Source organism: Leptosomus discolor, chromosome 4 (assembly GCF_034619465.1).
Source record: "Leptosomus discolor isolate bLepDis1 chromosome 4, bLepDis1.hap2, whole genome shotgun sequence".
In the NCBI taxonomy this organism is placed as follows: Eukaryota; Metazoa; Chordata; class Aves; order Leptosomiformes; family Leptosomidae; genus Leptosomus; species Leptosomus discolor.
Window position 1 is genome coordinate 66,743,583 of NC_141394.1, and position 19,450 is coordinate 66,763,032.

General features: G+C 38.7%; 1 protein-coding gene across 2 annotated transcripts; it reads right to left on the reverse strand.

Moving 5' to 3' along the window:
- Nucleotides 1–142: 142 nt before the first annotated feature.
- Nucleotides 143–16,729, reverse strand: LOC104353367 (ADP-ribosyl cyclase/cyclic ADP-ribose hydrolase 2). Of its 2 annotated transcripts, none has more exons than XM_009959928.2 (9): nucleotides 16,453–16,729; nucleotides 12,532–12,661; nucleotides 11,301–11,436; nucleotides 10,732–10,814; nucleotides 10,047–10,123; nucleotides 6,252–6,344; nucleotides 4,166–4,252; nucleotides 3,595–3,654; nucleotides 143–479 (listed from the first exon to the last, which is right to left on the reverse strand). In XM_009959928.2, the coding sequence occupies exons 1-9, from the start codon at nucleotides 16,617–16,619 to the stop codon at nucleotides 365–367; spliced, it is 948 nt and encodes a 315-aa protein (XP_009958230.1). In that variant the 5' UTR covers nucleotides 16,620–16,729; the 3' UTR covers nucleotides 143–364. The 2 variants fall into 2 exon arrangements, with proteins under 2 accessions (XP_009958230.1, XP_086320401.1); XM_086464275.1 differs by having other exon boundaries at nucleotides 10,732–10,838.
- Nucleotides 16,730–19,450: the final 2,721 nt, after the last annotated feature.

Sequence of the window (19,450 nt, forward strand, 5' to 3'; positions counted from 1 at the left end):
CAAATGCTAGGACTGTTTTTACGAACAAGCAAGCTGTGTGGGACATGTATGACAAGCATAGTTTCACTTTTGCTTCTGAAATATGTGAACAGGAAGTATTATTCTCAGTTTAATTCTGGACAACAAGGATAAGGGGAAATAGCAATAGATCTATTCAAGAAAAGGAAATGAAGGCTGAGGCTTTCTAGCAGCAGTAGAATAATTTTTGATACTAAAAGTAGTTGGTACTCAGATAGAAGTATACGGGGTTTGAATAGGCAGGTTTACCATCCCAGAACTAGGGTGAAATTGCAGTTAGAAATGAGTTGAAGTCAAATCTACAGCCAGCTAAGGACAACAGAGGATATGGATTCAGTTGATTAACTTAGTACACTAAAGCAAATCTGAACAAAAAGCCTACAAAAGAAACAAACATGAGCTTGTTCCAGCTGTCTCCTCTGTCTGAAGATACAGGTCCTCTTTGTGCTGCTGGTGCAGATCTGAAGAAAAGAAAACAAACAGGATGTTCACACCACAAAGCTGAGTTGGGATTCTTTTAAATATCAGGGGTTTGTTGCCAAGGATGAAGTTTGCAGTCCAAATGCTAAGCTAGAAGTTTCTTTAAAAGAGCTGGCCACCAGATTCCCTTTGGCTGTCCTGATTTTATAAACAGGATAAAACAGATACAAAACCCTGGGAACACTTTTTTCTACTTTAATACCCGAGCCTCCTTGTCTCTCCACAGCCATTTACTGTCTCTGGCCTTATGCCTGAGATTGTATAGAGCTCTTCTTGACAGCAGTGGTCCTAGAGATCTATATTTTTACAGCACTTGATACAACAGTACCCAGGTCTATTTCTAAGTCTCCCTGACATTGCAATAATGCAAGTAATAAATACCACTACTAATACGTTGCATCTGGCTTCCTTTCTGCTTGTGTTTGTAAGCCATCTATGCCATCTAGTGGGCATTGTTTTACTTAAGAGTTTTCTTCAAACAGGGTGTCAACAAGCCAAAGTTCAAATTTTGACTCAGCAGGAAGATAGTTCCAAGTCTGGAGAGGAGTTAAGGGGCACTATCACTACCCAGGATGCCCCAAGTACATTACAGCACCTTCTAGGCCATCCCTCTGCTACTCTGACACAGCCCTCTCCTTTGGTAAGCCAATGTCACAGGAGTTGCAGTGACAAAAAAAGTCACTTGCATAACGCTGATGGTTTGGGGCTCGGGACATTATTCTTTGGAGGCTGAGAAGGCAGCTATCAGTCTTCTAACAGCAAATAGCCTCTGGGAAAGGGGATGCAGCAGAGCCTGTATGCCTAGTCTCACTATTTATTGTGGACGTACAAACACTGAGCGTACACTGAGCACACAGACCCTGCAGAGGAAACCTTTTCCTAACAGATAGGTGCTCTGAACAGTGATACCACTACTGACCAAACTGTTTCCATGTCAGTTAATGGACCATCAGAGAGCAGGGATCCATCCACAAAGAAAACAGATCTAGAAGATAATCATCAAATAATTTATATACATCTTCTTAAGGCTCTTTCTGAAAGGGCAGCTAATTGCAATGGAGACGTTTATTGAAGGGAAGGAAGTGATTTGGGGAAGAGTGTAAGTATTCATTGGTTTGTAGTATTTTAGCTACTCAAATTTCAGGGTGAGGCAATGATAGTATTCAGGTTGGGAAGCTCTGTCTTGATTAGGGATAGCATAGATATGAAGTGAATCAAGGCCATGCATACAGGAGGGAATAGAAGGCTCAGGAAGGAAAGCAGCAAGGAAACTTCCTAAGGAGGGTGATAACGGCTGAGTTGCTTAGTAGTGACCCCAGGAGAGTGAGAGACTGGTGCTCAGAATATGCTAGTGATTATGTCAATTTAAGTACCAACATGGATGGAAAGGAAGCGCTGGCTGGTCTCCCACTTGCATACTGCAAGCGCTATTGGTAATAGTGGTGAACTGGTATGCTCATCCCTTAGCTGAAAGGAAAAAAGACATTAATGGTTTCCTTCTCATCCAGGCTTCCTCAGCTGAGGAATGTACCTACATCACAAAACTATGAGGGAAATGGTTTAAAGCTTGGGAGAAGAGAAAAATCTTCTGCTAAGAGTTCACAATGTTATATTTTTTAAAGTCCTGTAAAGTGCTTTTTCCTCCAGTTTGTCACCACGTTCACAGCTGTGATTTCGCATGGAACAACTGTATTTTCCTTTGGCACATGAACAAAAGCCTTGCCATTCACTGGCAGAACAAGGAAACTATATTTTAATCCACATGCAAGTGGTATCTCATAATAAACAAATGCCTTAACAGGACTAGAAGCCTGTTCTATGATCTACTACCTAGAAGGAGTCTGGAGCCATCAGTGATATCTAAAATGCCACCATTTTCATCACACATTCATAGGGTGGTGCTGGGATAGAATTTGGATGTAAGAATAAATGTTCTCGCATGACAAGATGAGTAAAGGCTTTCAGTGACCAGCAGGAACAGAGAATACTGACTTTCTCTGTAAGGGTGTACTAGAAAACTGAGCATATGCTACAGAAAGTGATGTACACCTCCTTTTCTGTACTGCATGAAGCACTACTGCCACACAACCAGAGGCAGGCAAGCAGGAGTCACACCTCTCTGCTGCCATAACCAGGGACAGCAGATCAGGTTTTTCACAGCAGAAGTTATCATTGCAGCATTACATAGGTATGAACATATAAAAGATTTGCAGGTGCTTAACTTAGGGCAGGAACGACAGTAGGAGATAGGATGTGGCCAAATGTATGGATTATGCATAAAAATAATATAACTACAGAACAACTTCTATGCATCTATGAATCCTGCAACTTTCCAAATTGTGAGGAAGTTTTCATATTCAGATGTTCATGTACCTTATGTGTACCTATCCATGCAACAGCATGGATTAAGAAATTTAGCCATAATTGAAGACAGTCATCTTTACTTTACATTCACTGAAATACATCAAATTAATTTAAACCTCTTTATTATGGACAGGAAGTAAAACTATTAAAACCTAGTTTGGGAGTGACGCTTACTAATTAAGAAAGTTGTATCCTGGATGTAATCTGCATTCTCTGCAGATAACCTACTGGCCCAAGGTAAATACATTAAAATACAGAAATTGGGTTTGCACACAAAATGGAAGATTAACAAAAAACTTCCTCAAAATTTGGAACTGAAAGTTCCAGTAGCTGGAAAATGTCCTTTAGATCTGTTGCCATTTGACCCACAATTTCATTATTTAAGGAAGAATATTAACGAAAGCAATGTCAAATTTGTAATAGATTTTGCATGAGAACACTGATATTTACAAACTTCGTTCATTCATACCATTAGTGATATGCAGTGTGATTGTGTGATTGATGAGAACTGACTAACACCTCATTTTGAACAGCAGGTGCTCACAGACAATTGTGCACAATTTGTAGATAGAACCTTCTTACTCAGTACACAGTAAGTAACAAATTCAAGAATACTGTGTATTGTGTATGGGTGATACATAACAGATGATAGAAGTGGAATCTGTTGAAATGTTGACTTCTGCATTACTTGTTGTAATGACACTGAGGATGGATCAAACTTCTTTTACTTACGATGAAAGAGTACACTTAGAATCATCAGGATAATCCAGGCAGAGCAAGAACATTACAGACCTGTGAAATAATTTTATTTAGCATCTTTCAGGCAGAAAACAGGAAAACAAATAAAAGAATGAAACGAACGCAGCAGTATTTTCATGTCTAAAGCTTTCCTTCAATTATATTTATTTTACAATCTAGTGTGAATAACTAGAGCTGTGAATACTGCTGTGAATGATTAGTAATTCTGCAGATATTCAATAGTGGTTTTTAACAGTTGTTTAGATTTTTCATTCCAAATAAAGACTTCAAAGTGAAGTGGAATACATGAGGCCATCTTCTATGTCTGACATTGGGTAGGTACAATATTGCACTTAATTACACAATTATACACTACGGTGTAGTGTTTTGCTCAATTGACGACTGAAAAATGCTAAGTCTGACAAATATGACATCATCCCTCCAACATAGCTGTGTCTTACTGAAGCCACAACATTAATGTCACATTATTGGAAGGTAAGAAACCATCCAAAATAGATGAGGTGCTTCTGCAAATACACTGTATTAATGAAGGATTTTCACTTACTTGTAATTGTCAGTGCAGGTGACATCATAACCAAGGGTTTTCAGCCTGTCTTCTAATATCTTTACAGTATTTGTTCCACAGGAATCTCTGTGAGAAAGGGTTTTAATATTATTGTAACTTTTTTATTATTTAATTTCCTTTCACTGAACTTGATGGTACTCGTAAAGTAAAACCCCATTACTTTGCCTCTTCTGTATTCCTTAACACCTACAGAAAGCTGGCATACATTGCTATTTATAATGCTTCATTTGCTTACAGTCATTTAACATTTTATACTCAGCTTGCAGAGGCTGGAAGATTGGCTTCAGCCAGTGTAGCATTTGCAGATTCTATTAACCAATATTTACACTTTTAATATTTCACTAGACAAACAGAAAAAGAGCTAAATAATTTTGTAAAATAATAAGTGTTTAATTTGTAATATTCTTTGGCAGTTATTTAGGTGGTGCTAAAGTTGGTGCTAGCTGTCTTTACACAGTAAGTTGGTCACAATAGATTAGAATTATTCTTGTTGGTAGAAGCTCATCCTCTCTTGTGAATACAGAACAATAGAAAAACACAAGGAGAGAGAAAAACCCAGAAACAATCCTAAACACAGCTTCTGTGTCTAGCATTGATTTTTTAATTTGTGGTCCAATTAGCAAAAGAAAGTTTAGCATAGTACAGAACCTACTGGGACCTCTAAAACTTGCACCCACATCAAGTATTAAGGCCAGTGCTACTTACCCATTGGTCAGTAAATACTCACAACTCTAAAGAAATCATATGGGGACCAAAAAAATCATTGTAACAAAAAACCAAAATATTCCCATGCATGCATTAACTGAAAGATAAATTAATGTTCAGTGCACGTCTTAACTTTTCTTTGTGATAAGGGCAACTTTTGCAAAGATAAGCTGTATGGGGTATTTTTCCAAAAGGTATGAATCTTTGACTTAAAAAGAAAGGCTGAGAAATGCTAATCTGAACTATATTTTGTAGACTCCACACCACCATGGTAAAAGATGTCGTCTGGGCTGGCCATGCCAAAATTGAATGAAAGAGAAGCAAAAGGAGATAGGAAAAAGAAGAGATGAGACATGAAAGGGAAATGACACAAAATGAATGGATGCAACTAAAGAGGATGAGTATCAAGAACAGAAGCCTCATGTACCTAAGAATGGAGGTACACCAGGGATTCAGCCACCAGTGGTGGATATGGTGACATTGAGCCCATACCTCTGGCCCTCTTCAGCCAGGGCAGTTTTAAGACCAATGAAGTGCCACCATGTCATATCAAACTGCAGGGACCCTGCAGATGGTCAGGGTAAAACTGACTTCCCCTGTTCCTCTACCCCCAAGTCATCTCTGTACATTTGTAGGGACCCCCACAAAAGCTATAATGAATGGACTATTTAACTCTTCCTTTAATCAGTCCCAAGCCAGGCCTAATTTCTGGCCTAATGATTTCATTTTTTTAACTTCAGAGTCCGTTTTCTATTATGTTTCTGTCGAAGATTGTAATTTAGTCTTTGACTATATACCTACAGACTATATTCTGTTTCGACTGATCTGTTTTGGTTTGTTTGCTTGTTTGATTGTGTCTTTTTGTTTGTTTGTTTTAATTTAATTAAATTAACAGCAAAATTAGAAAATTTAAAATCCTATGTTTTATTATTGAATTGATTTTAAGTGTTGAGAGAAAATGAGCCCCCTGGTGGTATTTCTCTGCTTCTACTAATTTTCAAACAGTTAAGTTGGGTGAAAATTAAAAGAAAGCATACGGCAAGGCAAGAGAAATATTTCATGTCAGCATTTAATCTGAATTTCAGATTGACTCTTTTCTTCATTCAAGGTCTGAGATCCACACACATATCTAAGCAAGAGTGGACTCTAGACCTAATATTAGAATTTATTTATATTTTGTCTAATTCTGGTATTTCTATACTCTTTCAGAATGTCAGAGTGTGCCTTCTGTGCTAGTGAAAACATCTAAAATATTTTTAATTTAATTGCTATGTAAATATAACCAAAGGGAAAGGTAAGGTGAAATTTTAAAGACAGGTCCAAAAAGGAAAAAATAATTTTTTTGGAAGACATAACTTACTTATCTGGTCCTTTAATATCATCCACAACCCAGATGACAATTTGTGAGATTTTATCTTTCTGGAGATTAGGTATTTCATAATCTGCAAAAAAACTGATTCAAGAAACAAATTTTTAGAACTGTAAAGAACAAGAAAAATAAGTAATCTTTTTTCCCTTTTTATTAATGAAGGCTGTGATCCTGCTGTAGGATATAGGCTTGCTTGATTTTACATTTACAACTTCTGATTACAATCAGACTCAACACAGAGTAGAAAAAAAAAATTATTCACATTCATTCACATGTCCTCAAAGGTCAAAAGCATTTAATCACAAGCTTTGCTTTCATATTCTTAATCTTTCAGGGCTCAGCTGAAAAATGTTACAACTTAGAGGTGAACCAGGATGAAGAGAACTTTAAAAAATGCAAAAACAAAACAAAAAGCATTTGATACTTTGTAAAAAAAAGGAAAGGGTCATTCTTGTAGTTACTGCTTCTAGACATAACAGAATTTTGCTTTAAATAAAAAAAATAACAAGACAAATATATATTTTAGGTACAAAATCACAGCAACAGTAACATGAAGTTTTGTCTAGGATATAGAAGAACATAAAGGAGAAAGTTCTAGACAGGTCCGTTCCTCGCCTAGGGAATCTTACACTTTATTGCTTTGTGTAAATTGACTTTGGTAGGTATTTAAATAACAATTAAAACAAGATAATAAACCAGCAACTAAATCATAGAATCACAGAATCATAGAATGGTTTGGTTTCGGAAGGGACCTTAAAGATTATCTAGTTCCAACCCCCTGCCATGGGCAGGGACACCTCCCAACAGACCGGGTTGCTCAAAGCCCCATCCAACCTGGCCTTGAACACTGCCAGGGAGGGGGCGGCCACAGCTTCCCTGAGTAGCCTGTGCCAGTGCCTCACCACCCACAGGAAAGAATTTCTTCCTTACATATAATCTGAAGATGCCAAATCCAAAGGATTATTTTAATGCCTGTAAATTGAACTTTTTGTGAGATGCAGGCATTTCAAAGCCACAGATTTCTAACCCTTCCAACAAGAGGTACTGTAATGATTTCAAACCTCTTAATTGCTCTTCTTATTTTTTTTCCTCTGCTATAAGGGGTGTGTCTGCACTGAATGCTTAGTCCAAGCCTGAGCCTAGGTGCGTGCTCTAAATTGTGTATCATGGGCCTTTTTAAATGTCTACATCTGGGCTGCAGTGTCTCTTAGCCACTTTAAATGCTCTGAGATCCCCCAGACTAGAAGGGACTGTTAGTTGCCACCTCCTGGATGAGACTAGCAGTGGCAAGGTGACCACCACTCTGTCCTCCTGGTGCCTGCAGGGAAACTACTGGTGCTCTGACGTGGAAGCACAAGACATGTGGTGGTTGTCAGTGTCTGTTGGCAGCCAGCCGAGACCTGTTCACGCACTTAGAAAGTTAATTTAAACTTCTGGAGAAGTGGAACATGAGGAAGCAGATACCAACAGTTGCTCTCTCTGGCCCAGTCTGGTATGGCGGTGGCTAACCGAGACCAGTAGCAGCAACAGCAGGTTTGCTTGCCTGTCCAAGGTGTCCAAGCCTGTCTTAAACACTTAGTGAAAATATAACCAAAAATAAAGATTCCAGTTATCTTTAACTCATTTGCTCATTCATGCATATGTTATAGACAGCAAAGATGCGAATTCCTTCAAAAGGAATCTTTAACTAGAGGACTCAGAAGCTGTGGAGGAATCATGTACAATTGACTTCAGCAAACCAATTGTTGAACCAACCAATATTATTAAAGAAATCTGCCAACTACATTCGTACTGTGTGAATGAACAAAGTCATTTTGCAGTGAAGTAAGAAATAAATCTTAACTGAAATGGTGACAGGTGACTTAATGATGATTTAAGTGTACAAACTGTAATGCAGGATAAACTTTGGAAGTGGCTTTGAAATGCTTGAAAACAGACCAGAGAGATGTTTAGAAAGACAGGTAGATCTTTCAGATTACCTTTTGCTATTAATTATTTAACCCTAAGCCTCTTTCAAACAAGATCTCTTAAATAAATTCAGTCATAAATGGACCAGAAGATACACAGCAAAGAAAACAGATGGAATAACTGGCTTTGATTTTTCTTGGCAGGCTATGTTCCAGTGGTGGAGATTTCACTGGTCATACTACCTCCAGACAGGTAACCCAGGGAATAGGTCAAATTAATTTATGTTTAAGAGGTTTCTGAAATAAGGAATCTGTGAATTAACATAAATAAGGAATCTCTACTGGATTCTGGGAATTAATCTGCTGCCAGGTATTATCATCTGCAGAAGACTCGATCCTAGCTGACCACCTGACCAACCCTAAGAGACCATGTAAGTCTTCTTGATTAGCTGAAAGCTGTGTACAGAGATGGACCTTTTGGGGGACAGAAGTAAGTAGATAGTAGGTGTTTTGAAACAGATGATTCTTGTTTCTCTCCTATCTGGAGATAAAATTAACTTTTGAATGACCATTTTTAGCCCTCAGTAAGCACACAGGAGGAGGATCTGTTCTACGGGTTTTCAATAGCTGCTTTTTTGATCTGCCTTGGACAGGACAGCTGCTGAGGGAAGGAAAGATATATTTTTCATCAAAGGTAGGCAGCCAATACAGCCGCATATTCACTAAAAGTTCCTAAGGTTGTACTTTTACAATAAATTTAAAATATAACCTTAGATGAACTTCTGCATAGTGGTATGCTTGTAAATCAGGGAAAATACATCTGTCCTTAATACAGCAGGGAATAAGAAGTGGAAGCTAATTCTTGCTATCATCCTTCTCAATGAGCTTTTTTGCTTTCTTAAACCATAGTGGATCTCAAACTACCTCCTCTCTTGGTCATGGAGAAACAGCAGGACAAAGCACTTTCACTATAGCACTCATCAAATTTGCTCCTAGGCCTGACAGAGGATCACAGAATCACAGAATCACAGAATATCAGGGGATAGAAGTGACCTCAAAAGATCATCTAGTCCAACCCCCCTGCCAGAGCAGGACCACCTACAGTGGGTCACACAGGAACGCATCCAGGCGGGTTTTGAATGTCTCCAGAGAAGGAGACTCCACAACCTCTCTGGGCAGCCTGTTCCAGTGCTCTGTCACCCTCACAGTGAAAAAGTTTTTCCTTATGTTTCTGTGGAACCTCCTGTGCTCCAGCTTGCACCCGTTGTCCCTTGTCCTGTCCTTGGCCATCACTGAGAAGAGCCCGGCTCCATCCTCCTGACACTCGTCCTTTATGTATTTGTAAACATTGATGAGGTCACCCCTCAGTCTCCTCCAAGCTAAAGAGACCCAGCTCCCTCAGCCTTTCATCATAAGGGAGATGTTCCACCCCCTTAATCATCTTTGTGGCTCTGTGCTGGACTCTTTCCCGCAGTTCCCTGACCTTCTTGAGCTGAAGGGCCCAGACCTGGACACAATATTCCAGATGCAGTCTCACTTGTAAGGATGTCCGCTCTGTGGAGATGTACCTGAATAGAAATTTTGTAACCCTCATCGTTTTGAAGCCATACCTATTTTGCCACAGTATTTTGGCTGACTTAAAGGCTGCTTTCTCTTGCTTGTAAAATGCAGGAGTCAAAAGGATTGTTTCCACCCATCTCACGCAATTCCTACAGCTGGGGACAATTAACAGTTGTCCCCACAACTCAGCAGACTTTGATGCAACAGGATCTTTCAGCTACGTTTCCCATGCTTTGTGCAGCAGAAGATCCAAACAAGTGGTTGACCCTTTTTTTGCAGGCATCAGACCTTGTACACATAAATAAGTCAGTTTTCTTACCCTGGGTCTGGATAAGCTCCTCCAACTGCAGAACCATTCAACAAGACATGTATCACACCAGAACTGTGCTGCGCATACTGCAATACATAAAATTTTTTTTCAGAACTCATCTTACAGATTTGTCATATGACTTGGTATAGTATTGCAAGCAACAATGACCAAGGAAAAAATTTTACCAAGAAGAATATCAGAATTATGAAAATAATACCAAACTAGCACCCTAGCAGGTCACAGCACTAGAGTGGAGAACTAAATAGCCAGTGCATTAACTCAATGCATCTTCTCAAACTATTTTCTCACACCTATAAATAGTTTCTCCAGCACAGGAAGAAAGCATTTTGTCATGCTGTGTTGGGTTTGACCCGTGAATAAAGGGTTTCCACCAAGGCTGTCAAATGTCACTTAGGACCTGTATTCAGTAGACAACTAGTGTGCTTATTGTGCTTAGCATGTGCTTAATATGTAGTAACAAAGCAAACACAGTAGTTTAACACATTATCTAGCTAAGGTGAAAGTTAGGTTCCTCTTGCTAAAACACTGTACAGTCTAAACCAGTGCCTTTCGTATCAGAGGAAATAATCTAGCACAGTTACAGACTTAAATCTGTTTTGATTTGGTGATGTTTTCCTGAACCACGCCGGACACACTCACTAATGTACAAGGTCAGCACTAATTCACTATTTACAGTGATTGAGGCCATCCTCCAGAAAGATTCCACCGCATTGTTTTCACATTCCTTCGTGGTAGGGCACGATTCATAGTCCAGTCCTGTAGGAAGGCATGTGATTTGTGCTATTAGAGAGATGATAACAACCATAAAAAATGACCTTAGAAAGCAATTAAATGTATTTGCCCATTAGTCACTGAACATACAAGATGGTCTGACATAACACTGAAAGCTGACAGTTGTATTTTTTTCTATGATTTCCCATTCTTTGCAGTTTACACAAACAGTGACATTCTGTGGATTCAATAATTTGGCTGAAATGGCTCTAACTCTATACCTGGGATGCAGAGCTCCACGTTCAGAGGACTGAGAAGGAGATTTATCTCCTGTGCAGCACTGTTTAGATTTCTCTGTGTGCTCCCCTGACTGCCATGTTAAATATTCACACAAAACAGGAGAGAATGAGGCAGCGAAGCTATCCCTGATTTTTCATGGGGTAAGAGCAAAATTAGCCCCTCCATAACACAGCAGTCGGTCTTCATTACAGTTTTACAGACAGATGTTTAATATAGCACTCATCATCTTACCAGCGCTGTTTGCCTGCCCACACCAGTTTAGAAAATCTCCAAAGAAGCCAAACAGAGTATCAGCCAGAGTCATGTAGTGGCGGCCTCTGTCAGCAAAGCTATTGACTAGCAGCTGATTATTTTCCCAGAAGAGAGACTATATAAAAACAGGGAAAAAAAAAAATAGAGAAGAAATGAACCATCACTTGGGCGTGGACACAAGAAAATTACGGGGTGTTGAAAACAGTTTAAAACATGTTTTGGTATTTATTTCAAAATCAAGCTAATAACCAGAAATGTCAGCTATCTCTTTAGAGGAACAAAGATTTTTTTCTTGAGAGTGGTATTAATTCTGATCACTAGGGGCTTGAGGGGTAAACATATCATGATGGGAATGGATATAGACCTATATTAAATATAGTTAGGCCTAGCTTTGCATTCCTCAGCAAGCAGATTTAGGAATAGGGAGAAAAAAGGAAAGACAGATATTTATAATCCAGATATATCTGCCAGAATTCTCTCACACTGCTACGTTGGTTTACGGTGTGAAAAATTTGTATGTCTAGCTGTTATTTCTGTGTTTGCAAAACTCTTTCATGAATTAAGCTATGTTGACAGGAGAATTTGTTGGTTTAGCTTGTATCATTTAGAGATAAGGAATAATTGTGCTAGAGGAAAAACTGCTTTAAAGCACAACCTTTTAGAGAAGGCCAAAGCACACATTCTGATGGAATATGATGGGATGGCATGAAGAGCTGTGTTTTGCACTGTCATAGTTGTCTGCAATTACCAGCACATCAAACCCTTACTGTTTTCTGGCATATAATGGCATCCTATCTCATTTCTGCTTATGCTTGTTTGACATGTCAATGTTTAGCATGTCATTGCCCTGAGACTTCGCTGTGAGGAATGGAAGTAAAAGACAATAGCAGGCACAGTCTTTGCAGGCAGAGCACCTAATCTGAGGAAAAGTAGAAGTTCAGAGACTATGAGAGAGGTCCCGGCACAGCAGGAAAAATGGGGGATCCCTGTAGTATGAAAATAGAGAAGTCGCTGAGAGGTTACTGCATAAAACAAATGCAGCCAAACATGTTGAAAAATGCCATTAACCCTGAGCCTAGCTTATAAAATACAGACAGACCAAAAATAATGGATCGTGAGTCAGCCACTGATTCTTGGTCAATTTTGAACTGTGTCATGGAATATCTGTTGGATGTCACAAGGCTGTTAACATAACATTAATAATCATTACCTTGTTAGGTGGAATTGTGTGCAATGACAGATTTATAAATAATTCATAGTCCTGAGGTAGAATGCTGCAAGGATCCTTGTTAATAAATGCATTTTTAAATGCTTCCCACATCTCTGAACAATTCTTCTCACTGTAATCATTGAAATAAACAAATAACAGAATTGTTTTTTCAAAGCAGAGCAAGAAAGTAATTTATTCCGAACGTCTTCAGATTCCCAAATTAAAACCCCTACAAGGTTAAGATAGAAAATTGAAGTCATGGTGGTAGAAAACTTGCAACCCAAGAACAGCATATAGACCTTGTCTTTTCCTGACTCCTAACAGCAGAGATTAGGCAGAAGTAGCAATGAAAACATTAGGATTTATAGCGTGGAATTAGAAATACATAGTAATTCAACAAATATCTTAGAAGGTACAGTATAGACAGCAAGCTTGCTATCCAGCATTGTAGAACTACTAAAGAAAACAGCTTTCTTTGAAATTCTCCAGATTCAAAAAGCCATTTCAGTTAAAGCCTAGCTAAATGTGCAAAGCTACTGGAATGTAAAATTACTCTTAAAATATCGTATTCAAGTGCAGGAGGGGTTACGAAAAAGTTTTGATGGTAGACGAATGGTTTTGACAAAGAGATGCCTTCTGTATTTATAAGCCCCAGGATTATACAGCTTTACCTTGCTGGAATGAGTACAGTGACCATTTAGGATACATACTGTCACTGTGCAATAGGTACCAGAATACTGTTAGGATTCAACATTTAAACTGCTCGTGAAGGGAGGCCTGAAATAAGATGCTAGACTCTGCACTTCAACAGTACCCTTCTGCCAGCTCTGCCTTGAGGACAATAATCTCCTGCAGAAGGACAAGCTAGGCCATCTAGGGATGGAAGTGTCTTATCTCTCTGGATTTGCAGGATCTCATCTGTCACAGCTCTGAGCCTGCCTGGAGTAATTAAAAAGGGAATTGCTACTTTCACCACCTTCCCACAGTACCTTCCCCACATAACGCTGTGACAATGTCTATGCTGGGAACACTCTGCAGAACAGAATAATGTATTTTATGTCCTAACGTAACAGCTGCAATCGCCAAGCTGTAGCTTGAACAACAGTAGTCCCGATAAGTAAACCAAACTCTGCCATTAGAGAGTGTTGCTCATTCAATGTCGTCCATAGACAGCAGGCTTCCTGCTGGTGCTTCTCCTCATGATAATCTTTAAGGAGCTGCTTCGCAATGCTGAATGTTGCAGATACTTTAAAGTCAAAGCACTCCCGGTGATGAGCTGTGCGGCTCCCATGCAGCAAACAGACCACAGGTTCTCGTACAGTAATCTCTGGTCATGCTTCCAACAAATCCCAATATATCATAAGCAAATAGAGGATCTTGATCTGAAAATCTTCAGTGATGCAATATGACCCTTGATCAGTAGTTCCAATGTTTAAATAGCCTTACTTGATAAAAGGATTTGCACCCTATTTCTGATTTCAACCTGTTAAAGTTTAGCTTCTGAAAACTGAATATACTTACATCTCATTCTGCTAAACAGCTGTCTACTGTAAGCACTCACTTATTCATGCTAGTACTTGCAAATTATGATCAACTGAACTTCTTAACATCTTTCTTGACAGCTGAATCCAGCAGTAATTTTCTGGTTAATTCACATATTGCACTTTTTTCTTCATGTCTTCTCATCCAGGTTTGAACAGCTTGTAAATCAAACAGATTATTCTGCTCTGTTACTCAAAATTTCTTAGCTGGCAAAAACACTTTTTGAAACTACAGGGTGGGGAAGGACTATAGCTCGGGACAATTCCTTCCAGTCTTAATAGACACTAACAAGTCAGATTTATTTCATACTAGTCAGTTATAAAATATATTTTCAAAACTTCCATTACATACTACAAATAAATAAATATAGGGGAAATGCACTACAGGAACATTTGTGTTATGTAACATACTCCTATTAGAAAATGTCAAATACTGGTTTTATTCAAATTCCTGACTTCCACATGACCATAACATTTTGTAAAATGCCTCTTTTAACTGCCATTTTACATGTTCTGGTTTAACGTAATGGAAAGTTTTTCATCTATTTCTATAAACATCTTTGTGTTTTAACTATGTCGCAGTGTAAAGACATGCTTCGCTAGCTTCTTTCTTGTTAGTAAAGTCTTTTAAAAAAATGATTCTATTTGCACATAAATTCAGAAGCAAAACCTATCCAGGTGGCTATGCCTCTGTAAAAGCCAGCCTGGGGGCAATTAAGAAACAGACAATGAACAGAAAGGGTTATAAATAATTAGAATATTTGTTTTGCACCTGTGCAATATGAAATTTCCATTTTGTTTAGATTACAATATTTGCTTATAGACCTAAGGGAAACAGAAAAAAACACATAATATGAAATTAATTGTGCAGCTTTTCTTTTTATAATGCCAATTTAGGCTTTAATTCAGGAAAGCAGTCCTAATGTCCAGGCTGGCTTCATGCTACTCTGAGCAAGAATACTTTGATGAATGTGTTCAGACTTCTCAGTTTTAAAATTACATTGTGAAAATGTCACAGGAATTAATTAGACCACAAAACTGTCATAAACATGAGATATATAGAAATATTTTCAAGAATATTGTACTTACATTTCTAAAAGCCCAAATCAGTTAACGATAAAGTTAACATTTCCACAGTAACAATCCTTTATGTTGCTCATTTTAGTGTATTCTGTATTATTAGTCATGACCTGCTTCAGACATAATTGAAGTGGTATCTGTCAACTCCAACAGGAACTCTACCTATCTAGAGCCTGCTGCAAGATTGGACTTCATATACCTACACAACTATTAACTGACTTAAGCTTTCATAGTTTATATTATATATTATATTGTAGGTGTGTAGAAATTAGAAAAAAAAAATGAAGTTTACTAGCACCTTCCACTGTGACATGTTTATAAATTTGCCAAACCTGCATTGTTCAGCTGAAATTTCAGTACTGTGTTATTGGCATTAGGACAATCTTATCTTTCATGGAGAACTTGAATTAAAACACTTCTGACAAGGTAAGAATGTTATTAGGAAAAAACATGTTGGTTTGCATTTGTTAAAAGCCATGAACCTGTTTCCAGTCTTATTTCTTCCTCTTCTGCAGCAGGAACTGAAAATGGCAGGTTAGGGGATGGCGGTGGTATTTGCTGATATTACACAACATAACCAAACCCCGTCTAAGATCGCAATTCAGCGCTGCAGGAATCCAGCCAGGCCCCCTCTGCAAATACCTCTTCAAACTATCAGGAAGAATTTCAGTGGCAGCATAAAGGACTGAACTCCAGGAGACTGTCCCTCTTAGTTTTTTCCTTTTTACTGAAGCCCAAACAACATAAGGAAGACAGAAAAACTGGTCATTTTAGGAAAGTGTGTGACTTAACCTCCAGTTCTGTGTAATTAACACAATGAAAGCTCATGGGTAGTTATACTTCAGTAGTTGATTACTACTTGATTTTTTGGGTGGACGAGCTAAACAGTCTCTTTCAGTACCACGGGACAGCTATAAAGTGTGGTGCTTTCCTTCTTACAGGACCTGACATACAAAGCATGCAAAGTAAAGCTGGTCTTCCCAGGAGAACTGTCAGCTTTGGTACTTCACAAATACCATCCCCACCATTTCTGTGCAGTGTTCTTCTTACAGAACACTGTGCTACTAGTACAGGAGAAATGTGAAATAAAAAGCTGAAGGATTACAAATTTTGCCTTAATTACATGACTTTTATTAATAAGACGTCCATTAAAGTACATTTTTCTGTTTCCAGACAGCTACAAGCATGTTGGCTTCAACAGGATCACTGTCATGGCTAAAAGGAAAACATCAGGCTTCTAATTAATAATTTTTTTTTGTACAGAACATAAAAAAATAATCCACAAGCAAACGAAACTTACCCAACAGTAGGATTCACAATTCTAATATAGTCATAGCATCTTCCAATAACAATACTTTCCAGGTTTTGTGTTGTACCTTCACCTTTCCATTTCCTTCCCTGCACTTCTGAGAAACTGCTCATAGACAGACCAGAGACAAGTAAGAGAGACAACAAAAGTCTCTTCATCCCGAACTCGTGACGACACAACTTCTTAAAAAAAAAAAGAGAAAAAAAAAAGAGAATTAAATGATACAATTTAAACTGAAACCTGGAGGCTTAACGTTTAATATTTTCGATACTGGCTATACTTCTGTTCACAGAAGATGAAGTTAGACGGAAATCTGAACCTTGCTGGGAACTGTAAACTAACTGTTTCCTGAAACGATTGCAGCACAGGGAGACATCATTTCCTCAAGTCTAACTGTTCCCCAGTTCAGAAAAAACAAAACTTTTAAGGTCGTGATATTGCCACCTGGTGATAACTGGGAAGAATTACAACGTATTTCAGCAAAGGGAGAAAAACCCCTTACCACGTCGTTATCTACGATGCTTTCCGTTCGCTCAATACTCATTGCCATGCTACATCTTCCTAAAACATCACAAGTGCTCACAAGCAACATGTTTTAAACCAGTTTCTTTTCGTTTAAAACTTTTTGCACATATTTCTCTAATGGCTGAAAGTGCTGAAATATGTATCAAGAACAAAAAAAAATTTGAAACATGTAGGCAAAGCAGTGATTGCATAAATACCCAAATTCTCAGGTGATCTTGTAGCACACATAAGGGGAATATTACTCAGGTCTTTTTCCTTCTCTCCTCTGGATACTGACAGCAACATTTTGGTATGATGATATGTGTTTTAAAGTCTTCTTCATTTACAAAACCACCTTGCAGGCAGGAATCAATCCTAACAAGAACCAAAAGGATGAAGACATAGTTCCCGTGCATCAAAGAAATCTTGTCAACTTCTGTTTACTCTTATTATCCCTCTAGCTTCTTTCCCCTAAGTACTTTGTCAGATCATCAAATGGCATTGATTAATCTAATCTTCAGTGTACATATTCTGTGGTATACACTGCTGCAAATACAACCACACTACTTTTTTCCCTTTTCAAAAAAAAAATTTATTTTCAACCTCAGAGCAATATCTGTGGACTCCCATTTCTGAGGAACGTGCTGTTTCTTTTTGTCTTTCTATTAAACAATCTTCACGCCTCAGTGAGTATATACATCTTTATTATTTATGCACTTATTTATATAGTGTCATGCTTACACTGACGCACTGGTACTCAGCTGACAGATTTTGCTGAAGGCAAAATCTTGCTAATCATCACCTAAATTGCTGACGACAGATTTCCCCTGTAAATGCAATAGAAAGATAACAAGTTGGTTTGTTACTTGCAGCAGAGTCTTCAGGAAAGCCAGACTTACCCAGAAATGGATGTGCAATGTTGTGCTTGATATGGTGGAGACACAGCAAATGCTGTACTTCGCCTCAGTTACTTCTCTGATGCTTTTTCTCCCTATTTCTCTTCCTAACCTCTCTGAAACATGGTCATGCTGATAGAGCACTAGCATGTTAATCAAATGGCTTCAAGTCACTGCTTTGGGTTCAGGATTAGAGAGCTCAGTAATGCACGGAAGTCAATGAACTTTATTTTTTATTATCAAATTTGCTGCAACCAAATTTTTCTCAGTAATTTCAGGACTAACAGAAACCAGAGCCATCACTGATGTGATCTTCTATATAGAACAGGGCAGAAATTGTCACCAGTTTTTGCATCAAGACTAAACCTGATGCTTAAAATATACAGTGTAAGTTAAAAAGACATAAAGATGGATAACGAGTTTTGGAAGGGCTTTTCCCCCAAGGACACACCAGGTTCGGATTCATCAACTTCAGGAAGAATATGCGGGTGCTGCTCAGTGGTGTTCTCCAAAAAAAAAGAGACAACCTGTCAAAACATCTCAGAGGGAATGGAAATGAATCCAACAACTGCTGGGATCCTCATCCCATCCCCTGCTGAGCTCCCCGTCTTCACTGGCCACCTCTAGAAACACAACACCGGGCCAGAAGGGCCTCTGATCTCAGCCATTTTTAATTTATGTTCTTAGTTTTGATTTAAATACTTCATGAGATGGCTAAACTAACACACCTCCAGGGAAACTGTTCCAATAGTTTGATAGCCTTGAGAGTCAAACCTTAGCTCTGGCCTGAACTTGGCTACCTTTAGCTTCCAGCCATTGGATCTCATGATGTCTTTTTCTGTAACAGTAATGAAGAACCTACCCTCAGAAATCTTTTCTCCATGGAAATTCTTGCAGAAAATGACCAGGTCTTCCCCTAAACTTGTTCATGAAAAATTCAGTACTTTAATCTCACTATCAGGCACTTTCTCTTGTAGTATTGTACTTCACTGCCATGAACTGGCTGTCCATGAACCGTCTCCAAAGCTCTAGCAATTTATGCTGGATGCAGAACATTGTCCCTCACTCTCTGCCCCTCTCTTCTAGCATAGGTTATTGCCCATGAAGCAGAGTAAGCAAAATTGGCAGCGTATCTGCTCTGGAGATACTCCGGTTCACAAGCTGAATGTTAACTCAAACAACCATGAAATTCAGCATATGTTTATATTCTGAAGCCCTGGAAGATGAGGAATGGACATGTTCTCTCTTGTTATTTCTACCGGATGGGAGTGGTAACTTCCAGCAGAAGGAAGATATAACAGGTGGGAACACTAATCCTCTATTAGTACTCAGGCATGAATTGCTGACAGAATAACCCCAATTCTGTACGACTTCATGCTTTAGGCCTGGAAATATGACCTTGGAACTGCTCATATTAACAAGCAACTAGCTTCACCAAACATTGTTTCTTGAGGGTTTGTGTCTTCGGTGCACAACTGTACCTACAGCAGTAACCCAAGGCCTCACCCGCTCCCTCGTATGCTTTGATACATGCTCTGTGCAAGAAACGCACAAGCCCCAGGCCAGAGCTGTGCTTACTACCCAAGCAG